Consider the following 23,725-nt stretch of genomic DNA (forward strand, 5'->3'; position numbering starts at 1 on the left):
CATGCGGCCAACCCGGGTTCGATTCCCAGCTTCTCATATGCTCCCGAGTGCCACCAGGAGTAATTCCTGAGTGCATGAGCCAGGAGTAACCCCTGAGCATCTCCAGGTATGACCCAAAAAGAAAAAAACAAAAAACAAAAAACAAACAACCAAGCCTGGCTGCTTTGTGCTCTGATAGGACCCAATCCAGCCCTGGCCCAAACACCAACCCTGCAAAACATGACGGTAAGCACCTCTGTGAGAATCCCTGTGAAGAAGAGATGGATCCCTTAATGACAGTCAATAAAAGTCGTTTGGAGAATTGGAAATGATTGAAAAAGTAACCTGGGTTATCATCACTTGGCGGGCCGCGTGGTTTCTAGGAGACAGGAGCAGCTGAGTCTCCATGTTGGCCAGCACACACTTCCTGAGGTGGGGGGGGGTGTGTCTTCGCTGCTATTTTCAGAACTGGCTTGACAGTAACTCAATGGGGATGGCGGGGAGGACAGGGAATGCATGAGAGGAAGTCACTGCTGGCCTTAATTAAGAGGCACGACCAACCCAAAGAAAATATTTTCTGACACACATTTAAAAATTAATGGAGACGGCAAATCAATTTTTAGAGCTTGATAAAATATTTAAGGAGAAACGTAACCCTGAATTTTAAGTCAGAATGAATCAGATCTATATGTGGCCTCTCACTTTGCACAAATTTAGTATTCATTCATTTATTTCCTCATAAGGAAGCTTTTTATTTCTCACTGGGCACTAAGCTAGACATTAGAAACAATATGTAAAAAATGAAACCAAAAAACTAAAGCATGATCCTTACTACCATTCTGGAGTGTATATATCCACTGTCTCAAACTTCAGTGGATAAACGTAAGATAACAGTAAAGGCTGATTCTGATTCAGAAGGTCATTTGGGGCCTGGGATGAAGACTTTCAGAACAACTACTCAAATGATGCAGATGCTGCTGGTCTGTGGACCATGCTTTAAGTAACAGAGATAAGTGGGACGGTAAGAAAAGGGTAAGAAAAGCAGAGGCCCCTTGTGGCAGAAAAGCCTTCCCTAGGGTCCCTTGATTCACCAAGAGTTAAGAGCACTTGGGTCCTCTGTTCTAGACTATTTCTTTCATGATTTTGTATGGGGTGGAAGGGGACAGATTATCTGTCTTCTTCCTATAGGACAAGTTTTCTTCCTAAACAAGCAGAACAGGATGGTAGTTATCACCAATGGGTAGAAATCTGGAGCTTACATTAGTTTTTGGGGGGTCACACCTGGAGATGCACAGGGGTTAGTCCTGGTGCACTCAGGAATTACTCTTGGTGGAGTTCAGGGATGCATCTGGGATGCATCTGGGATGCTGGGAATCGAACCCAGGTCGGCCGCGTGCAAGGCAAATGCCCTACCTGCTGTCCTATCGCTCCAGCCCCTGGAGCTTACATTTTAATAGGACAATATCACCCTCCTAGGGGCCACCTAGATTTCTGGGTGGTAGTGAACCATACTCATTTCTGTGTGTGAATTACAGATATTCATGTAGCAGAAAAGGATGTAGACACAAGAGGATGTCTATGCACTGGCCTCAAGTTCTTGTGTGACTGACCAGGCTGGTTCGACATATGTGGTTCGACAGTCACTTACTTCCTCTCCTTTCTCTAATCCCACTGGCTTTCTTGGCGTCCCACATGCAAACCATGGCCCCTCATCTCACAGGTCATCCATGCTCCTCTTTCTGCCTACACTCCTTCCTCTGCCTTCTGCTCCATCACCACACTCGTCCTCAACGACTCTGTCTGACTCCATTCACTAGACCAAATCTACCCTCAGAGTGGTTCTAAGGTCCCAGAGAACCATGTTCTTCTCCTTCCCGGTTCCCTTTACTGCACTGAACAGGGTTAATTAATCAATATCCCTCTTTGCTTCTAGACTATGTAAGTACCTTGAGGGCAGGGAACCAACTTGATTTTTATGCATCATCAGGTTTAACAAAGTGAGAGGCACACAAGCATCATCCTATAATTCTTGACAGAATGAGTAAGCAGATAGTCGAGTGAGTAAATGTGAATTCCAACCTGGGCCCCTCCTCACTAGCTATAATGTGGAGCCGGTTTTTAATGGCATGATTCATGGCGGGTTCCTTTCAGTTTGTCAGTTACCTTAATTACCTCAGCTTCACATCACTGCACTTTCCCAGGTGCTTGTTCAATATGTGACGCCATCATTCAAAATTCACCCATCACTTTCCCTTTACTCTTTCTTTTCATACCCTCCCCACCCTGCCCTGCCACACTATGGACTGCAAGTACAGGCAGACAATAGCCAATGTCCTGTAATTAGATGTATATCCTTGCCAGTGCCATTTGGCCATGAAGCCCAAAGACAGCAGCAACAACAAAAAAATAGTTTTGTGACCCTGAATAAGGTAAAGCATCTCTCCAGCTTCAGTTCCCATGGTGTAAAATAAAGATAAACACAGTACCCTCATTTACTCAGGGTTTTGTGAAGATTAAATAGGATGACATCCATGAAGTAATCAGCTTTGTAGTTGGCCCGATGTCAGCATATAATAAATCTTAGCAATCTTAAATCATATTATATATTTTGAATGTTGGGCCACACCCAGTGGTGCTCAGGGCACACTCTTGGTTCTGCACTCATGGAATACTTCTAGTGAGGCTCAGGGGACTATATAGGATGCCAAGGATTAAACCCAGGTTGTCTGCATGCAGGGAAAATGCTCAACCCACTGTGCTATCTCTCCAGCCCTTTTAAATCATATTTTTAACTTGCAGGCAAATTAAAGTTCTAGAATATAGAAGAGAATATTGCTGTCAAAATTAAATTTATGTGAGCATCAGCAAACATTTATTATGTTTATCCATATATTAACTTAATATAATCTTTCTTAATAATCCTACAGGTAAAATAGGCATTAACATCCCCACTTTCATACAGACAAACTGAGATGCACATAGTTTTTTAAAGTGATAACTGGCTTTGAAATACAGATTTGACGATTTCTAACATCTTTGCTTTCAATCCCAGGAATCCTTGAGGATCACCCAACAAAGAAGCAGGCAAAATTTCTATTTCCTTGGCTTTAGAGATTTTGTCTGGAGAAACTGAGCTTACATGGCAAAGGAGGGGGACTGGGAGAGACTTTTGGGGCCCAGATGGAGGAAAGTGGGCACACTGGTGATGGATGTGGCACTGGAATGCTATACGCATGAAAAGTACAATTAACTGCATGGTAAATCCCACTACCTTAATAAAATGGTTAATTTCTGACAACATTTGGAGCAGGATTTTGGTGAGATAATACAACATTTAGGCGCATGCCTTGGATGCCGATAACCTGGGTTAGATTGCTGTCACCCCCTGATGTCACCTGAGCACTTTCAGGAGTCATTCTTGAGTGCAGATCCAGGAATAATCCCTGAACACGGCTGGATGTGGCCCCCAAACAAACAAAAATTTCCCTGGCCCCAGCCTTCTCATCTTCACGTGCTCAAGAGCAACAAAATGAAGGGAAGATTCTTTCTGGCTACTTTCATTATCAAAACAGAACATTCCATGATTATGCTTGCCAACACGGCTTATCATAGCAGAAGGCTTCCAGGCCTGCCAAAGAACAGGACTCCAGACAGTCTCTTTTTCCTCAATGACAAAGAAGTACTCTCATCACCCCTGCTTTAACTGAGTCTCTAAAAGCTATACCCTTGGCAGTTATTTTTTGTGCAGACCTTCTAGGAAGCAAAAACAATAACATCATTGAATGCTAACATCCCCTTTCCTAATCTGCAAGTTGAAATACGCAACCCATAACTCCAATTTGAAACATCACACTGACACCGTCCTTAACTTGGTGCTGAGGAAAAGAACCCTTTGCAGTGCTCAGAGTGTATAATCAGCCTCTTCTATCCCAGGCATTTATAAAACAGGCATGTTTGGAACCAACCCCATGGAATAGTTCACCTCATGAAAAGTACTCTAGACAAGTCCTCAAGGATTGGCTAAAGGAAGGGAGGGAGGGTGGGAAAGGCAGAAAGGAAGGAAAAAAGAAAAAGGCAAAAATGAGATGGCTCAGCTGATTATTTCAAGCATTCTGTCAAATTATCTTAGAATCACAATTATGAAGTGGGGCCAAGAAAGAAAGACATGTTTATTCTTGCCTTTGATGTCAATTCTATATACGGAAAGAATAAAAAGTTGTCTCAAATTGCAAAGAAGAGACTAGTTATGATCTCTCTAGTAACTTACACTTAGTAAGCATCAATAATATCTTTAGCACCAATAATATGTAAGCAGAGGGACCTGTACTCTATTGGACTATATGTTAACTTGAAGCAGCAGAGCAGGTGGGGTTTGGGAGTGTCATCATAGTGTCCTTATTCTCCCCATTCAACCAAACCTAGTCCTTTCCAGTGTATCATTTCTCAGCAAAAGGTATCAGCATCTGTGAAGTTGTGTAAGACAGAAACTAGACATCCTAGGAGCATTATTACTACCTTCATGTTGCACTCTCTTATAAAAATCAATATTGAGGGAGGGAGTGAAGAAGGGTTTGGGTCATAAAGTGCTTAGGGAGGATGACTGGTCCTGTACTCAGAAGTCACTCCTGGTTGGGGCTAACTGGGATATGTAGGATGGGAAACCGAATTGGGGTCAACACACAAAGCAAGTACATTAAGCCTTGTACTATATCTCCAATGCCAAGGATCAATTTATTTCCAAGTCCAAATTGATTGATTGATTTTGCTTTAAGAGCCTGTCCCAGCAGTGTTTAGGGCTTTCCTATAGGTCTGTGTTCATGGATCACTCCTGACACAGTGCTCGGGGGATGGTATGTGGTGCTAAGGATAGGACCAGGGATTATTTAACAGGGCAAGAATTTTAATGCCTATACTAACTCTCTGGTCCCACAAATCCTGCTTTATCGACACATGAATGGCTCAAGATTCAGCCAGCTCACCACTACCAATCATCACTGTATAAAATGTTAACTCCAGGGGTTAACTAGATAGTACAGTGGGTATGGCACTTGTCTTAACAACATAGCCAACTCTGGTTTGATCCCTAGCACCCTATATGGCTCCTTGAATCCCATCAAGAGTGATCCCTGAGCGTAGAGTCAGGAATAAGGAATTAGCTTTGAGCACTACCAGGAATGCTCCTACCCCCACTCCCACAACCCTCTCCCCCCAAAAAACTTAACTCTGATGAGGACTTCCAGATGAAAAACAGAACTGAATGTTCTGTATCTTATTTGCTAAATCCAGCAAGTTAACTCCATTTCACCAATCAGAGCTTACCTTAATACTACTTCTACAGAGACAGTTTCCCTGGATTTCATCCACAGGGATGAAATCTCCACACCTTATGATCTCCTCTTATAGATCTGAATATGCTTAAAACTGTTTATTTACTTCTGTGATTATACAAATAATGTGTCTCAGGCACTGGACTCTGAAGACCTGTAAGAATAGCAATCGTGTCTGGTTTCACTCAGCATTTCACTTGTAATGAACACACAAATCAAGGAACAAACTAGCATTAAGTCTACAAAAGTAGTGACCATTTCCTGGCACCTGGCATCCCAGGCCTGCCTGTGACACAACAGGAATGATGGCTTATAGCCAGGTTTTGCCCTCAAGTTCCTTTAGTTTCTCAGATCAGTGTTTCTCAGTCAAAGTCCAAACATTACCTTGTGGGACCCAGACTGTTCCAAAGAGATTACAGGTAAGAACCACATTAATGGGGAATAGGGTGGGGGTGGGGGTTCTATGGCATGAGACTAGGGGGCCAATTAGTAGGATAAGAGTGAGGGAAGCACAGGAAGAAAATGAGGTCAGAGGGTTCCTCAGTCAGAAAAAGGTTGAGAAACAATCTAATTCAGTCTCTCTGTGGATCTCAGTTCTATTGTCTAAAGAGGTGAACTCTATGCATGTGTAGCCCTAAAATCCTACAATTCTGCAATTCTAAACCCCCAACAAATGTTGGACTTGAGAGAAAAGTCTGCAGGTTGTCAGTCTGCAAGGTTTCACTGGTTCACTACACTTGTCTGACATATCCTATTGTGTAACGTACCCACAAAGGAGATCCCCACTCCTCAGAAGGAATATCCTCACAGGAGGATTCAGAATTAGACTTTTTTAAAGAAGCTTAACTGTTAAGGACGTGCTTAGCTCTCTGAAGTCTGATGGGTTAAAAAAAAAAAAAGAATCCTATCAAACTGATCCTTAACCCCTCCTTTCGGAAGCTTTTATTTTAGAAATGCCCTGCAAAATATCATAATCAATACATTCAGTTGATTATATGAATTGAAAATAATTGCATTAAACTTAAAATTCAGTTGCTTCAAAAAAATCACTTGTTCAGTGCTGATAATGGCTATCGTATTAGATATTTCTGAATATTCAACATTTCCTTCACTGAAGAAAGTTCTCAGGTAGTGCTGTTTTTTTCTTTTCTTTTTCTTTTTTCTTAATTTTTTGGTTTGCGGAGCACACCTGGCAGTGCTCAAAGTTTTCTCCTGATTCCAGGCACAGGAATTACTCCTGGAGATGCTGAGGGGCCCATACAAGGTGCTGAGGATTGAACCCAGATCAGTCACAAGCAAGGTATACCTGCTGTACTATCTCTCTGCCCTGGACAGCACTGGTCTTAAAGGCAGGAGGGCAAGGAGCCCTGCCCTTCTCTATGGCCAACATTCAGAACTGATGCCAACTTCCAAACTGAACTCACCTTTCATCTTCCCAGCCACTCAACTTGAACTCACAAAATCCTTTGACAAGTTTCCATTCACTTGTCATCCGTGAAGGGGGCCCCTCTGATACAAGATTAGATGTAATAAATACCCTTGCCATTTACTTGTTACATTCTGCAGCTCTAATCTCAGAACTCATCACTTCTCTTGGCACTGATTAAATTTCCCGCTACCATGAGGAGCTATAGCGGTCCAGATCCTAGAGGTAGGCAGTCCATCTGGGTTTGAATCCCTCCTCTGTCCTTACCAGTAATGCGATTTCAGAAAAGATAACTGACATCTCTGTATCGTACACTCCTCTCCTGTGAGATGAGGAGAAACAGTACACACCTGTGAGACTATTGGGTAATTCAACTAACCCACCACATAGTTTGACGGCGCAAGTGCTGGCAAAACAAATAACTAAAAGGTAGAAGCCAAGGCAGGGCTGCTTTGGTTTCCCATTCCCTGCTTTCCACTACATCATACCCAATGCATAGGCACAAGGTCTATAAACATCCGATGAATAGCTGATAAAATAAACTACGCATACACAGAACAACTTACTTTAATATGCATCGCCAGATCATTACTTTATAAATGTACTCAAAGCAGATTAGTGAGCTACCTACCTAAGGATGTTCGCTGCAGTATTAATTATGAAATATCAGAAAAAGATGGAAACATTAGGATGAAGTTACACTCTAAATATCCATTGCAGGGGAGTTGCTTAATCAATTATATATAACCATACACTGGTACGGTCACGGTCATGGTCACAGTTCTCCCGCTGTTCATCGATTTACTCGAGCAGGCCCAGTAACATCTCCATCGTGAGACTTTTTGTTACTGTGTTTGGCATATTAAATCACGGGCAGCTTGCCAGGCTTTGCCGTGCAGGCAAGATACTCTTGGTAGCTTGCTGGGCTCTCGAGAGGGGAGGAGGAATCGAACCTGGGTCGGTCATGTGCAAACCAAACTCCCTACCACTGTGCTCTGTCTCCAGCTCAACACTGGTACACTATGCAGTATTTATAAAGAATGTGATAGAATACAGGGAATAATGCAGAAAGATCTCTTTTATGTTAGATGTATCACTATAGTACTGTCCTCCCATTGTTCATCGATTTGCTCAAGAGGGCACCAGTAAGGTCTCCATTGTGAGACTTGTTACAGTTTTTGGCATATCGAATACGCCACGGGGAGCTTGCCAGGCTCTGCCATGCTGGCAGGATACTCTCAGTAGCTTGCTGGGCTCTCCAAGAGGGATGAAGGAATCAAACCCGGGTCGGCCACGTGCAAGGCAAATGCCCTACCAGCTGTGTTATCACTCCAGCTTCTCTTCAGATCATGTAAGTGTTAGATATAAGGGACAAAAATAGAAAAAAAACAAACAAGACTTAATATGTTCGTGCTATTTATATCTAAGTTCTCAGTCTCAGCACTAGCTCCTTCAAAGTGGTTACTTACTTAGAAGTATCACAATGTGAACTTACATATTTTTGAGTGTTTTTAAATTATAAAATACATCCACAGATTCAGAGAGATAGCACAAGGGTAAGGCGTTAACACAGCCACACTGGGTTTAATCCTGACACCACATATGGTTCCCTGGCTATCACCAGGCATGATTCCTGTGTACAGACCTGTTAATCACAAATCACAGATCATCCTGTTAATCGTCGATTGCCTCGAGCAGGCCCCAGTAACGGCTCCTTCATCCTAGCCCTGAGATTATATTCAAGGCTCTTTAGGAGAATGAGACCCATCATTGTTACTGGTATTTGGCATATTGGGTACGCCACGGGGAGTTTGCCAGACTCTGCCATGTACAGACCTAGGAGTAACCAATGAGCACAGCCAGGTGTGGCCCTAGAACAAAACCAGAATAAAAAACAAAACAACAAAGACCAAAGACATATATTCATTAAAGTGTTTCCCTTTAAGGAGTGTTTTGTGACATACTTTTCCTTTATGGAAACAGAACCGGCAGAGAGAAAAAGAACTGAGCAGGGGAATATAGATGACGGGCACCTGGGAAGTAAGTAAAGACATTTTATTGGCAAGTGCACAGGCTTCCTGACTAACAGAAGGGGAGGGAACCCACTAGGGTGGCGATTTCGGACCAGCCGTGTGTGTAAACATAGGAGCGAAGCTGATTGAGAGCTTACATGTGTCAGACGCTGTGCTCAGCCCCTTCCAATTATTGTCTCATTTAATCCTACCTATGAAGAAACACTATTATTATCCTCATTTTCCCCCCGAAGGGAAAATGGAGACATGGAACATTAAGCAACTTGCCGGAGGGCACACCGCTCCCCAGCAGAGGGGCTGAGGCTGAGACTCGGGCAGGCCGGGAGCCCAGCCTGCTCTCTCGTTGGTACCCAGGACACGGCAGCCGCCAACACGAGGCCACGCCGGGGAACAGACAGACGGAGCTCTCCGCAGACCTAGCCAGCCTTATTCCTGAGGCAATAGCTGGCATTTAATAAAAATTCCATTTTGCTTTCAGCTTATAAAAGTCAACATAATATACTCCAGTCAGTTCCCCCAAATTACGAGCTGTCTCATATGGAAGGAAAATCACACAGCTAAAAGGTCAAAGGCTGAGGGAGGTTGTACAGTCAACTGGAATGAAAAATGGAATAGATTAATCTTGGGCATCCGAAAATTTCAACGCCAAAGAACTGAAGCAATTTTCCCGGGAAAAGTTTGAGATAAGATGATCCAGGCAGGTTCTGAAAAAAAAGTTTTCTTGCTGCTAGATACCAGGGAGTTGTGAGGTTAACATTCAGACTTTTTAGTGACATTCAGACGATTCTTGTTGGGGCTCTCACAGAAGCATGGGATTAAACACTGACTGGCTTCGTCTCCTTGCTCTTGCAATCTAGGACTAGCTATACAAATTGAAAAAGTTTCTAAGAGCTACATGACAATAGCATTCCAAGCCAAAAACTGAGTGATAAAAGCTACCTCTGCTACAATGGTAAAAATTAAATGCGGATAGGGATGTGGCTCAATGATATAACACTTACCTTGCAAGTGTGGGGCCCTGGTTTCCTCCCTGGCACCAATATAATAATAAGATAATAATGCTAAATTAAGTGGGAAAGCAAAGAGACTCCACTTACGTAGCACTTATGACTAAAATATTTCAGTAAAATGAATTAATTTTCCTTTTGTTTCCCCCACATAAATTGTTGTCTACGCTTTACACTTTTCCTTTCCAATCCAATAATTTGACTTTGTATAATCACGTCTACATTATATACTCCAAAAATCATCCAAAAGATTTATTTTTCCCCAGGGTATTCAGGGACTTAAGATCCCCAGATGTAAATAATGATTTCAGATTAAAATTCACTTTCTATTAATCAATTCATTCTTATTCTAGTTTCCGCCACTTCATTTTTGGGGGTGAGGGGGCGGGGTGGGGGTTGGAGCACAGTCACATCCAGTGGTGCCCAGGCAGACTCCTGCCTCTGAGCTTAGAGATCCCTCCTGGCAGTGCTTTGGCGGGGACCATGTGGGGTAAAACCCAGGGATTAAACCCAGGTTGGCTGCATGCAAGGTAAGTGCCTTACTGTACTAATCTCTCCAGCCCCTCCACTTGAATTGTTTTTGTTTTCTGTTCTTGAGTAACACCTGTGCTCACTCCTGACTGCACTCAAGGATCACTCCTGGATCGCTCAAGGATCGCTCAGGGAACCATATGGGGTACTGAGGATCGAACCCAAATCAGCCGTGTGCGAATAAATGCCCTATTTGCTGTACTCAGCCCCCCACCCACTTGAGTTTTTAATTAGACAGCTCTACAAGACAGCTCTACAAGGCCGGAGCGATAGCACAGCGGGTAGGGCGTTTGCCTTACAAGCGGCCAACATGGCCGACCCGAGTTCGATTCCTCCGTCCCTCTTCGAGAGCCCGGCAAGCTACCGAGAGTATTCGGTATGCCAGACACAGTAACAACAAAGTCTCCAATGGAGACGTTACTGGGCCCGCTCGAGCAAATCGACGATCAACGGGAGGGCCTTTACCTTTTACCTTACAAGACAGCATGTTGAAGAAGTTCCTGTAAAAAGCACCCCCCTCCTTTCCTCACCTCATTCCAAGGCCTTAATGAATCACTCTTACTTCAGATATTCTTAGATTGCATGCAGTCCACCAACTCTCATATATATCTCAACAGCTCAGAAAAACTACAATAGCCGATAATTAGCAATACCCCAAAGAAATATTCTTGAGTGCAAAGCCCAAAGTTTGATATTAATCAAAATATCATTCAATGCAAGTAACCAGTATTTGGAAATGAACAGTAAGGACAAAGATAAGGCTCTTCCCCTCTCTTCTTTAAAGCACATAAACACATAGTCAGCATACCTAAGATTCAAGATCATTACCTGACGGTTCGTCACTGCCTGGGATCAGGGCTACAATCAAATTGAAGCTATAAAATCCCTAATAAAATAACACTTCACTATAAGGTAAGGCAAGGCATTTTATCTTTACACAGATAAGGTAGAAAACTCAACCTTTGGATTTTTTTCTAACCCTTAAAATGTTTCTGTGTTGGGGATGAGTACAGCAGGTAGGGCATTTGCCTTGCATGCCGCCGGCCCAGGTTTGATCCCCATCAACCCATATGATCCCCCATGCCCCGCCAGAAGTGGTCCTTGAGCACTGAGGAGGAAGCCCTGAACATAGCCAAAAGTGGCCCCAAAACAAAAACAATAAAATAAAATAAAATAAAATAAAATGTTCCTGTGTGGGACCAAAGAAATAGGATAGGGGTTTAGGCACATTCCTTGCTTGCAAAAACCAAACCTGCTTCTATCTCCCAAACAGAATATGGTCCCCGAGCCCTGCTGAGGGAATGATCCCTCAGCACAGAGCCAGGAGCAAATATAAAGCACCACCGGATGTATCCCAAACCCTGTTTCGCCTACCCCAACCCCACTCTCCAACCCCTATCCCACTACCCCAGCCTAAAATTTTTAAAAAAGTCTTTGTGCAAGCAGAACTGGAGATAGAGCTCAGAGACTGAGCCCACACTTTGCATGTGGGAAGCCTGGGATGGTTCTCCAGTACTGCACAGTCCCTGAGCACAGCTGGAGGTGACTCCCAAGCACAGACCTGGGTGTGGCCCCAAACAAAACCAAAAACCAATCAAGGCTCTATTACCAAACTTTAGAGACCTATGGACATATAAGATATGCTGTTAAGTAAAAACAACATTTCGTATACTACCCTTAAGTGTAAAACAGAGAAGAGATAAGAAGACACACAGAATATACCTACATAGCATCATGCACCTTGTATTTACACCAGGTCATTTCAGGAGTGCATTAGCTACTTAAGAAATAGACTTAAGAAAAAATATTGTTAGAAACAGGCTGGGGAAATTGTACAGGGGTCAAGGTGCTTACTTTCCTTGGAGGTGGTCAACCTGGGCATCCCCCAAACAGAGAGCTGGGAGTAGCCCCCAAGCATTATTAAGTAGGACAAAAAAAATTTTTTAAGGAAAAAAAAACCTAAGGATAATGCCACATTTTGTATTTGACTGAGGTTATTTTTCCTTTCCTTTCTAATCCCATACGTGACATATTTTAAAAACACACATTTCAACTAACCATGTACAGCAGAAGGCAAAAACAATTTTTCAAGAGCACCACAATTCCATATTTTATAAATTTCTAACTGTTCATCAGCATATGGGGAATTGCAATCTCTTGAATTCCTCTTTTGATCTCAGCGGCCACACATTTCTTCCTGTCAAAATGCTCCTGAGTCTGGTGCAGGGCCTGGGAGAGCAGCCTCGTCACCGTGGTTACAGATAAGCTCACCTTCATAGGTGCCCACTTCCAGAAGAGTCCCGCTCTGTTCAAGGTCCAAGAACTCCTTCACAGTCAGAAAGTTATAATCCACGCCAGGCACTTCTCCTTCTCTTGGAGATCGGGTTGTGCCTGCAGTAGACAAGACAAAGGCATAAGAAACCTTCAGTCAACTCAAACAAGAAGCTCCGCATGCAGGCATAATTAAAATAACCTGTTCAGTAAGCTGGCCTGCCTAAGGTTCTGCAAGACTAACTGCCCAGACAGGGCCCTGGGCACGGCATCTTCTTTCTAACCCAACAGCCTCCTCACTTACGCACCTTGGACGGCCTGGGAGTCTTCAAAAGGAAAGAGGCAAGGGAGCACAGCCAGTAAGCCAGGAAGCTGTTTCAACATTTTTTAACTGTGCTGGAAAAGTGGATTTTATACAGACAGCATTCACAATCAGCAGCTTTTAGGGCTCCAGTAAATACTAAAAATGTATCCACCTTAAGCGTACAGCCTAAGGGGCTTATATTTTTATCACAGGCCTGGAAATTCTTATGTTCTTTAGTACATCCGGCAAGCTCCAATGTAATAAGCCCTTTGAAGAAAATGACACCCACTACATAAACACATCACTAGAGAAAGGCGATTGCCCAAGATCTGTGGTTAGACATCTCCCAGGGATTAAAACACTACTGCTCTCCATGTAATTAATATGTTTGGTAAAAGGAGGCCACCCATAAATTCTAACTAGAGAGAAAGGACATTGCATTTGCTAAAAAAAAAAATCCTCTTAGAAGAGATTTTAAAGTATCTCCCAGATTTCACTTTCATCCAATTTCAACCAAAAGAGAGAAGCAATATGGAAGGAATGTGATTTATATATTTAAAAACAAAAGAAGAAAAAAATCATGGGATTCATACCAGTTCGGAACTGGCTAAATGTTATACAAGATCAAAAAAAAAAGCAAAGTACCTGATTTCTGCTCCTACATTCATGTTAGGGATCTGATGGTCAGTCAATTGCTCTTTTGATTAGATACAAACATTATCAGCAGTGGGCAGTGGTATTCCTGGGGAACATGATGCCAGGGATAGATCTCACATACTAAGCATGCGCTCTACCACTTGAATCGATAATGCCCAGCCAGACATTGGGGATATTGAATTGATATTCATTTTTTCAGCACCATTATCTACAGTGACTTAAGGACAAGGTTTCCTTTGTAATAAGCAGTCATTCCCCCATTCCCAGGAACTTTCAAGCAATTAAGTAAACAACTAGTACCCCTAATGACCCTGTACAAAACAGACTCTGCCTTACCTATGGGAACCATTACATATACACAATTCAGTGAAAATCTACAATTCTTTTTTTTCTTCCTGGGGAAAGAGCAAGGATAGTGGCGGAGGGAAGGGGTGTCCTGGGGCCAGTGGCACACTCTGTAGTAGTCAAACAGAATTCAATGCCAGGGACTGAATTCAGAGCTCTGCATGCAAACGCAAAGCATACAACTACAGCCCTTTGTGCCATCAGGTTCTCAGAATTAAGACAAAACCCAACACCTGCTGTGTATTTTATTGACCACAAATATGTTTTTAGATGAGTCCAGCATTCGTAATACCAGCAATCTAAATGTTATAAATAATATTGCAGTGTCCACACAGCAGCTGCACTACAGATGTTCTGTGTTGTCAACTTGTATCATGTTATGGTTTTCCTGCAAAGAAGCCTGCTAGTGTCATGTTCCGAGTCTACTCTTACTCTGGTTCTTAATTTGTTCCCATTTCTGGCTGCTCTGGCAGGTGAAGACAAGTCCCTCAAAACTTCCGTTTTGGTTTTAGGCCACCCTGGCACTGCTAGGAAGCTATTCCTGGTGGTGCTTGGGAGACCATGAGGTGCTGGGGACCAAACCTGGGTATCCTACATGCAAAGCATGTGCTCCAGCCCAATGAGCCATCTCTTCAGTCCCAATAACTTTGAAATGTACAGCTCTCCAGTAGGTAACTGAGAAATTCAAAGGTCATCACAATACTAATAAGCTGAGGTCTGGTTTGGGCACAATATCTGAAAGGCCTCCCAAACTGGAAGTTTCAGGCATGCTAATTAGTTAGTAGAGTTGGTAGGGTGTTTGCCTTGCACACGGCCAACACGGCTTCGATTCAGTGCTACAGGGCTAATATAGGGATGATGCTACCTAACAACAGGTTTGTGTACAAACTGAATGAGATCTTTTTAGAGGGTTTACTTTAATAATCATTAGCCATATTAGCTTGCGCTATTGTTCTGGGTCAAACCATAATGATGTACATTTGTCCATAAATATTTCATTCCAACAAATATTTATTCAGGCCCCCAACATAATTCACACAGTTATTATCTCAAAGACTAGAGAAACACTAGTAAACAAGACAAAGTCCCTTTTCCAACGGTAGCACTGCTGTCCTGTTGTTCATAGATTTGCTCTAGTGGGCACCAGTAATGTCTTCATTGTCAGGCCTATTATTATTGGCGGGGGGGGGGGGGCGCATATCGAATATGCCACGGGGAGCTTTCCAGGTTCTGCGATGCGGGCAGGATACTTTTGGTAGCTTGCCAGGCTCTCTGCTGCATGCAAGGCAAATGCCCTACCCCCTGTGCTATCGCTCCAGTCCTTTCCAGTGGTATTTTGTTTATATTTGTATGTTGCCGTGAGGAGCAGAAAACATACATGAGAATTCTATGGATAAGCATATAATTTCAGGTAAAAATAGCTTTCAGGGAAACTAGGTTTTAACAGTTCCCTGGAGAAAGGAAGCAGGGGGGTGGGAGAAGCTATTTTAGATAGGTGGCACCAAGACAGGGGGCTGCAAAGGTGTGTGACCTGCCTGACTAGGCTGGCTGGGGCACAGAGCAAGAAGGCAGAGCAATTGTCACAGAGCAAGGAAAAAGAATGGGAAAGGAAGTGAGGGCCAGGTTAGGTGAAACCCAGCAAATGCTCCATATTTTTTCCTAAGGATGCTGGGAATCGTGAAAGGAGCCTTGAGCAGGGGGATGCCAAGATTCAAGTCTTCCATTTTCTTTCCTTCAAGCAGTTGTGAAGAACAGGGTTTGCACACACTTTGCTGGGTGTCAGAGATTGTACACTCTGTTGAGACACCAGTGCAATGCCTACGGGACAGCAGTCGTCACTGGGGGAGAGGGAAAGACATGGAGCCAGGACCATAGACTCAGGGCTGCAAAGCAGGCATTCTATCTACCACTGAGCACGTGGTAGATCGAGCATGTACACTGAGCATGGACCACGACCAGACAACCCACACTTTATGTTTAAAAGATCGTTCATTTATAAACAACAAACAACAGGCAGGGTGCCGGGGGAGGAGACAAGAAGAATGTCAAGAAGATCAGAAGGTGGCAGGTACCATGTCAGGTGAGAGAAAATCAGGATAGAGAATGGCAATACAAGAGCGGTAAAAAGCAGCTCTCATTTTTGATGAATAGTAGCTATCTGAACAGATTGAACGGCATCAGCAGACATCAAAAGTGTGGCAACTCATCCCACTTGGTCTATATTTTGAAGATTGAACTGGTAAGGGAGTACAAAAACAAAACAAAACAAAATAGAAAGAGAGTCCAAGAGAGAGCTTGGTACCTGCCTTGCAAGCACGAGGTCTGAGTTTGATCCCTGGGGCCACCCTCAGGGGGCTAAGCACAGGCCTGGCTGCCAAGCTCACCAGCACTCTGCCTCCTCCTCCTACACACACACACACACACACACACACACACACACACACACACACCACAACAAACCCTATGTTCTCCAGTGCACCATAGAAAGATGCTCTCGAAGACATTGAAAATGTGTCAGCACCTCCACCAGGATAGTGCACCCAATGAGCAGGTGTACAAACACCAGAGGCACCCCCAGTGAGCACTGCACCAGAACATCTTTGAGCACCATACATAGGTGTGGGAAATAGACAGTCACTGGTGAAAGAAAAGAGAACACGGGGAAGAGGGCAAGGAGAGAAAGGCACAAGCACCGTATCAGTACTGTATTTTTTAGATTTGGAGGTATACTTACTCAGGGGCTACTTCTGGCTCAGTGCATGGTTTGCTCCTTGTGGTGCTCAAGGAGCACCTTGCAGTGTCAGGGGTCAAACACGGGCCTACTGCATGCAAAGCATGGGTTCCATCCCTTTGACTCATCTCCCCAACACAAACACCTTGTTCTTGAGGCACAAAATGGGCCGTGGCATTTACAGAGTTCAAGAAGATGGACCCGGAATGATAGGACAGTGGGTAGGGTTCTTGCAGACTCTGACCCAGGATTGATCCCTGACATACCATTTAGCTGTCCCTCTGGCACAGCTTGGAGTGATTCCGGAGCATCATTTGGTGTGGCCGCAAAACAAACAAAAAGATGGAGGGAATGTTCTAGGGAAAAACACTGAGTTCACTTTTAAACACACAAAGTTTGAGATGACAGGAAGCATCTACAGGGAATAGTCAGTACCTGTACTCCTGTACTCCACAAACCAAGGGTGGGACGGGAGAGAGAGAGAGAGAGAGAGAGAGAGAGAGAGAGAGAGAGAGAGAGAGAGAGAGGAGAAAGAGGAGGAGGAAGAGGAGGAGGAAGAGGAGGAGGAGTAGAAGAAGGAGGAGGAGGATGGGGGTGGAGGAGGAGGAGGACCGGAAGGAGGAAGGAGGGAAATTGTGGACATTGGTGGTGGGAAATGTACATCGTGAAGGGACAAGTGTTCAAACAGATAACTAGATGGAAAACTGAACAGTGGATGATGTTGCACTATCCTCCCGTTGTTCACTGATTTGCTCCAGCGGGCCCAGTAACGTCTCCATTGTGAGACTTGTTGTTACTGTGTTTGGCATATCAACTATGTCCTGGGTAGCTTGCCAGGCTTGGCCTGGTGGGCAAGATACTCTCGGTAGCTTGCCGGCTCTCTGAGAGGGGCGGAGGAATTGAACCTGGATCCACCAAGTGGGCCACATGCAAGGCAAACGCCCTACCTGCTGTGCCATTGCGCTAGCCCAGTGGATGACGTAAGGCTTAAAATCAGAGGGGAGATCTGCACACGAACTGGGGAATGATCATTAAACCACTAGCATCTGACAGCAAGAGGTAGGAAGTCATCGTGTTGGGAGAGAGTATGAAATGAAGCCAAGAATCCTGGGTCGCTGGGGACTGGTTAACTTTTTGAAACATGGAGATGCCGTCAGATCCTCCAAGGAGACTAGGAGACTATGGTCAGCAGGGCAGGAGATAGGGGCGAGGGCGTGAGGTCTGAAGCCTGCAGGGACGTTCAAGGCTACTTGGGAAACACAAACAGTCGACATCATATTGGGAAATTCCAGAGCAGAGCGAGAACAGAATCTCTTTGAAACTTTCTGGGAAAGGACCTGTGGCAAATATGTTCTCTATGGCAACTCTTAACACTTCACTTCCACACCAAGGTCCCATCAGCTTCATCTCTACCCTTCTCTCCACCTCCCGGAGAAGATGGATGGAGATTAATAAAACCAAACAAAAGATGGAGCGTTTTTTTTAAACCAGAAATTGTTCATTTTCATTTCCCCCCTTCTGTGGCCATTTTGTCTTGGCCATTTCTTGGAAAGCACCACGTTTTCTGAACCAATTTGTCGAATTTCTTTTTAAGGCAACAATCATCCCTGGTTCTTAACTTTCCCCCACAGGTTCAAAATAATCAAAGAATTCCCCCGAAGAAGTAACATTTTGGAGGGAAAAAATGAAAGTAGCAGAGACAATTTTCGCCACTTAAATGAGCGTGCTTGGAAGACCTTCGAGCAGCAGAGCGTGGGAGGGGCGGTGGGTCTCCGCCCAGAGGACCTGCAGGGTTTATAGACCAGACAAAACCTTTCCACTCCCGTCTAGCAGGAGGCTGACTCCCTGGAAGCCAGCAAGCGACCCGCCCTGGGTCTGGGCCAACAAGCCCCAGCTCCATTCAGGGACCTGGGAAGAAAGGGCTGGGGAGGGGACCCCGCCTCTTCCTTTCTTCCCGCAGAATGACAGGCTGCCGCGGGACACACGCCTGGCAGATGGCATTTCAAAGGGTTTTCTGGAGCCATCTGGGGTGGGCACAATTATTACAAACCACGCTTCTAACAAAGCCAGAAGGGTTACTTCCTGGCAGAAGAGAAGTAAAACAAATTTTACCATGTTTCTCAGGGACAGCATCATTTAAATAATAATAATAATAATAATACAAAAAAAAACTCACCCGCCTGACAACCTAGTGAGTTCTGGGTTATCACACAATGCTCTACTTGTCTAGCTTAAAAATCAAAAATCAAAGCAATATTTGGGGGAGGGGGTTTTAGAGCACATTGAAAGTGCTACTCCCAGCTCTGTGTTGTGGGGTGGGGGTGTGCACAAAGAAAGCTTCAGTCCAGAGTTACAGAGCCAGCATCTTACTATTCTTAGAGCTGAACACAAAAACGTGCCTAACTTCTCTGCCTTCAAAAAGAAATAAAGATCACTGGTGGTGGGGTTGGTGTTAACTATTTTATGCCTAATACTCAACTATCAATAACTTTGCAAATCATAGTTCTTTAATAAAAAATTATTTAAAAAAACACAATTTATCAAATACTACGAAGAGAGTAGCTTTTGTTTAAGAGATGCTAACTTATGTACCAGATAAGATATGAAGCATTTAGTCTGTAAGATTATACTTAAAATCTTCACCCAAAACACAGACATTAGAATTATTATGATGCTCTTCTTAAACACTAGACATCCTACAGTCAAAAATAGTTTTTACAAACTCTTCCATACTTTGGAAAATGATGTCATGAATTTACTCTTTGAACTAAAATGTCTTCGGTTCCTACTGGCTATAGTTCTTTATTAAGGAGGTGGGTGGGCCACATCTGGCAGTGCTCAGGGACCTTATGCAGTGCTGAGATTAAATAAGGGTTGGCTGAATTACAAGGCAAGTGTCTTATCATGGTATCTCTCAGACCCCCAGTTATGAGTGTGTGTGTGTGGGGGGGGGGGATGATTGTTTTTTGTTTTTTTAATTTTTTTTAGGAAAAAGCCTTCTTAGATATTTGAGGCAGCATGACTTTTTAACAAAACAAAAGGGCCATAATAAAAGAAGCACTCCAAAACAACAACACAAAGAAAACAACAGAGTGCTCATGAAAATGGAATGAACAAGCCAAATATGATAAACTTACTCTCAGGAAATGTTTTAGCTGATTATGGAATAATGCTTCCTGAATTTACCAGAAAAAATAATGTGTATGCTGAACCAGTGAGTGACACAGATAAGTTTCTGAGCAACATGTAAAATGGTACTGCATTTTATTCAAAAATAGAAAAGAACCCCCATGAATCTGGCATGTCTTATGTGTTATATAATTAAGTGAGTGAAATATCAAAAATTTAACCAGGGTAAACCTCAGGAGGGTTGGTTCAGAAATGGAGAAGAGATGAAATCATTGTTACTTCAAATATCTCTTACACTCCAAATTGTACTGTAGATAATTATTTAAATATTTTATAAACTGAATTAGATATTCAGAGTCTTAAAAGACCTGAACCTAAGTTATCCTACCCAAATATTAACTTAGATCTCACAGACACATAGAAAAGAGTGTCCATAGACATAGCATGGGGTTAAGGCATATGCCTTGAATATAGCTGACCCCAGTCTGATTCCCTCGCACTGCATATGGTCCCCCCCCCCGAGTACCACTAGGAGTGACCTCTGAGCAGAGAGCCAGGAGTCACCCCTGAGCACCGTTAAGCATGGCCCCCAAACAAAAAAAGTTAAGAACAATATGGAAATGAATACATGGTCTCCCTGTGAATCTAACACACAACAGGTTCCATCCAGTAGAAAAAAATCCAACAATAAGGTAACACTTGCCTGTAGCTATAAACAAGAATCCAGTACAAATAAAATTGTGAGCAAAGAATGCTATTTTTCTGCTTGACTTTGCTTTGTAAACTTCAAAGTATTCGTTATTCAAGCAGGGTCCTCTGTGAGTGTTAAAATATCTAAGAGAGCATCTATTTGCAGAGACTAGTGAATACTCTCAGGCCAACCCACTCTACTATCAGATCATAACGTAACAAATTAATTTGAACTAAACCCTACTGAATGTTTCAGTATGAATTAGCAATGATCCCAGAAGTTTGTCGTTTGAAGCTTGAGTGGCTGCTTGCTTCTTAGGCACATTTCATGGCTCATAAACTTCTAATACACTTGGCTTCAATGACCCTTGCTGAGGAAATTAGAAAGTGACCTTCCTTATCAAACTCCACAAACCACGGTGTAAAGGCAAATTGCATTTGCGCTCTTCCCATTTGAGGTAGTCACCTGAAATATCCACTAGAGGCATCCTTAAACTTCCTAAGGATGCGATGCTGATAGGCCATGCCTGTGAATTTCAGGTTTCAAAGGAAGCCATCATTCAGCACCTCTCCAAAAGGTCTCAAGGCCACACTGCTAATGGAACAGTCATCACACTACTACGCTTAAATTGTTAATACCTCATAATTTCACCTACTGTTAAATTAATGTGGGTCTTGCTTATCAAATCTAACGAGACGGAAAAAAAAACTGAAGCAACTTCAACTGTTCTCCATTCTTTTCTTTTTATTGAATCACCGTTGGATACAGTCACAAAACTTTCATGTTTGAGTTTCAGTCATTCAATGATCGAACACCCATCCCTCCACCACTGCACATTCTCCACCACTAATGTCCCCAGTATCCCCACCCGACCCCCATCCCGATGCTCCCCCTGCCTCTATGGCAGACGATTTCCCCCATACTCTCTCTCTACTTTTGGGCATTATGGTTTGCAATACAGATAGTGAGGGGCAATCACATTTGGTCCTTTATTTACTTCCAGCACACAAGATCATTAATTTCTGTGACAAAAATACTGTTTATATCTCTGAAAGCCAGTAAGGTATCCAGAACAGCTGCTCATTTCATGAGCTTCTTGGTGATGGAGGGGAAGCACAGTGCAAAGGCTGTTCCCACGAATTACCCAGTCACCCACCAAGCACACATTTGGGGAAGGAGGGAGGTCAAGTACTAATGACTCAACTTTTCTCCTTTTAATTATTTCATCTTTGTTTCTGTTTTTCTTAGAGCCACACTCAGCTGTTCTCAGGATTTTCCTGGCTTTGAACTCAGGGCTCACTTCCGGCAGGTTCTGGACATCATATGGGGTGCCAGGGATGGAAACCCAGCTGACCACATGTAAAGACCCTGCTCACTATACTACCTCTCCTCCAGCCCCCAACATATTCCTTTTCAATCCATCTGCTTTTTGAAGTATGTAAATGCATTCATGAAAAAAGAAACGCTCAAACATCACATGTGATTAGAGTTTTAAGAATTTCACAATGCCAAATGTTGCCAGAAATCTGCAGCAACTAGAACATTGCTCCAGTGATGCTCGCCAGGAGTGTGGCAATTTGTGAGCAGGATAAAACGTAAGTTTCGGATGTGACCCAAAATCACTCTGCTGGACATTTATCCTGGAGAAATCAAAACAAATGTTCACACAAAATCCTTTGTTCCAATGCCTGATGCACAATCACTCAAAACTGGAAAACAACCAAACTGTCTTGAACTGGTAAGGACAACAACGAAATACCTACAATGAAATATCAGCAAAACTGCAGTGGTGCTCAACAACATGGATGAGTCTCAAACACACAGAGGAAAGCCAGACTCTGAAGGCTGCAGTGTCTGATTTCATTTATAGAATATTCTGCAAAAGGCAAGACTATAGTAAAGATAGAGGATAAACTAATGTTTGCTGGATGTGAGTTAAAGTTAGCTGCAAAAGGTACTGGGGGAAGTGGAGGGAGGAAGGCACACTCATGATGTATTGGCATTGTGCAGGACATGCATTTTTCACCACCCAGAGTACTGTGTGCTAAAAACAGTAATTTTCATTATGAGTGTCTTAAACTGATTTTCTAAAGGCAACATTTACCATGATCTCAAATAGAAAGTTTTACCCTGTAGCACTGCAACAAAACTAAAACATTGTATTTTGGCTAAAGACTGAAGTCCTTAGCCTGAGATCTGTATTCTTTTAATTTCACTCTATATACTTAAAAATGTTCATTTTCCTAGGGGACCCGGGTCAAGTCTGTACAATAATTAGACCAGCAGTGTGACCTGGGGAAAGGGAAGGCCACACCTGGAGATGCCCAGGGATGGGAACTCTGTAACTAGGGATCAAACTCAGGGCCTTGCATGTCAGACAGGTGCTAAAAAACTTCTTTGGCCCCACATTCTCTTATTACAAAAGAAAATTAAGAAACATTACAGAAGTATTAGCACCAAATTGGAACTTCTTTTTAACAGGACACACACATTTAACCTCCCCACCACACACACACACACACACACACACACACACACACACACACGCACACACACACCTACCTATCCAACTGTCCTCTATAGGACTAAACATGCAACTAATATCTAAAACACTGTCAAAATTATCTCACTTTATCTTCGTCATTCTGACTCCAGGTGTTGGATACCACTAAAACCCTTGTCCCTAACTCCTGGGTCACATTAGGGACAGAGTTGGGGCAACTTCAACTTCAAACACAACCACCTAAAAGTTGCTGAACCTTTACAGTTCTCACTTTTCTCACTTGTGGGTGAGGAGGGCTACAAAAACATCATAATGAAATAAAAGTTAAATGTAGTTAACAATTTGAATGGAAATGAAAAGACTTTATCTACACAATGGAACTCTGTGCAGCAACTAATGAGACCGAGTTTACATAGGCCTCCTGAGAGGGTCAAGCAAGTAGGAAGTTGACGTTTGACAAATTTTAATTTGGTTAGTTTGAAAACTGGGCTATATGGGGCCAGAGCAATAGTACAGTGAGTAGCTCAACAGATTCAGGTTCAATCCCTGGAATCCCATATGGTCTGCCAAGCTTGCCAGAAGTGACTCCTGAGAACAGAGCCAGGAGTAACTGATGAGCACCACTGGGTGTGACCCAAAAACCTTAAATGAAGGAGGACGAGGAGGGAAAGAATGAGATAGAGAAGGAGAACGAGAAGGAGAACAAGGAAAGATGATGACAACTGGGCAATGGGTTCAATATCATCCTTGGAGGGAAGTTAACAGAGAAAAATCTCTATCAGTCTTTCCTC

At 43.2% G+C, this 23,725-nt stretch overlaps 1 protein-coding gene across 12 annotated transcripts in view; it reads right to left on the reverse strand.

Moving 5' to 3' along the window:
* MAGI1 (membrane associated guanylate kinase, WW and PDZ domain containing 1) overlaps positions 1-23,725 on the reverse strand; it is a 782,434-nt gene that overhangs the window by 148,852 nt on the left and 609,857 nt on the right. For all 12 annotated transcript variants that reach the window (XM_056129863.1, XM_056129871.1, XM_056129870.1 and 9 more), the window contains exon 3: positions 12,575-12,694. In XM_056129863.1, coding sequence (XP_055985838.1) covers positions 12,575-12,694 — 120 coding nt within the window. The remainder of the gene's footprint in view (positions 1-12,574; positions 12,695-23,725) is intronic.

This window comes from Sorex fumeus, unplaced genomic scaffold, assembly GCF_029834395.1.
Source record: "Sorex fumeus unplaced genomic scaffold, SorFum_2.1 ptg000072l, whole genome shotgun sequence".
In the NCBI taxonomy this organism is placed as follows: domain Eukaryota; kingdom Metazoa; phylum Chordata; class Mammalia; order Eulipotyphla; family Soricidae; genus Sorex; species Sorex fumeus.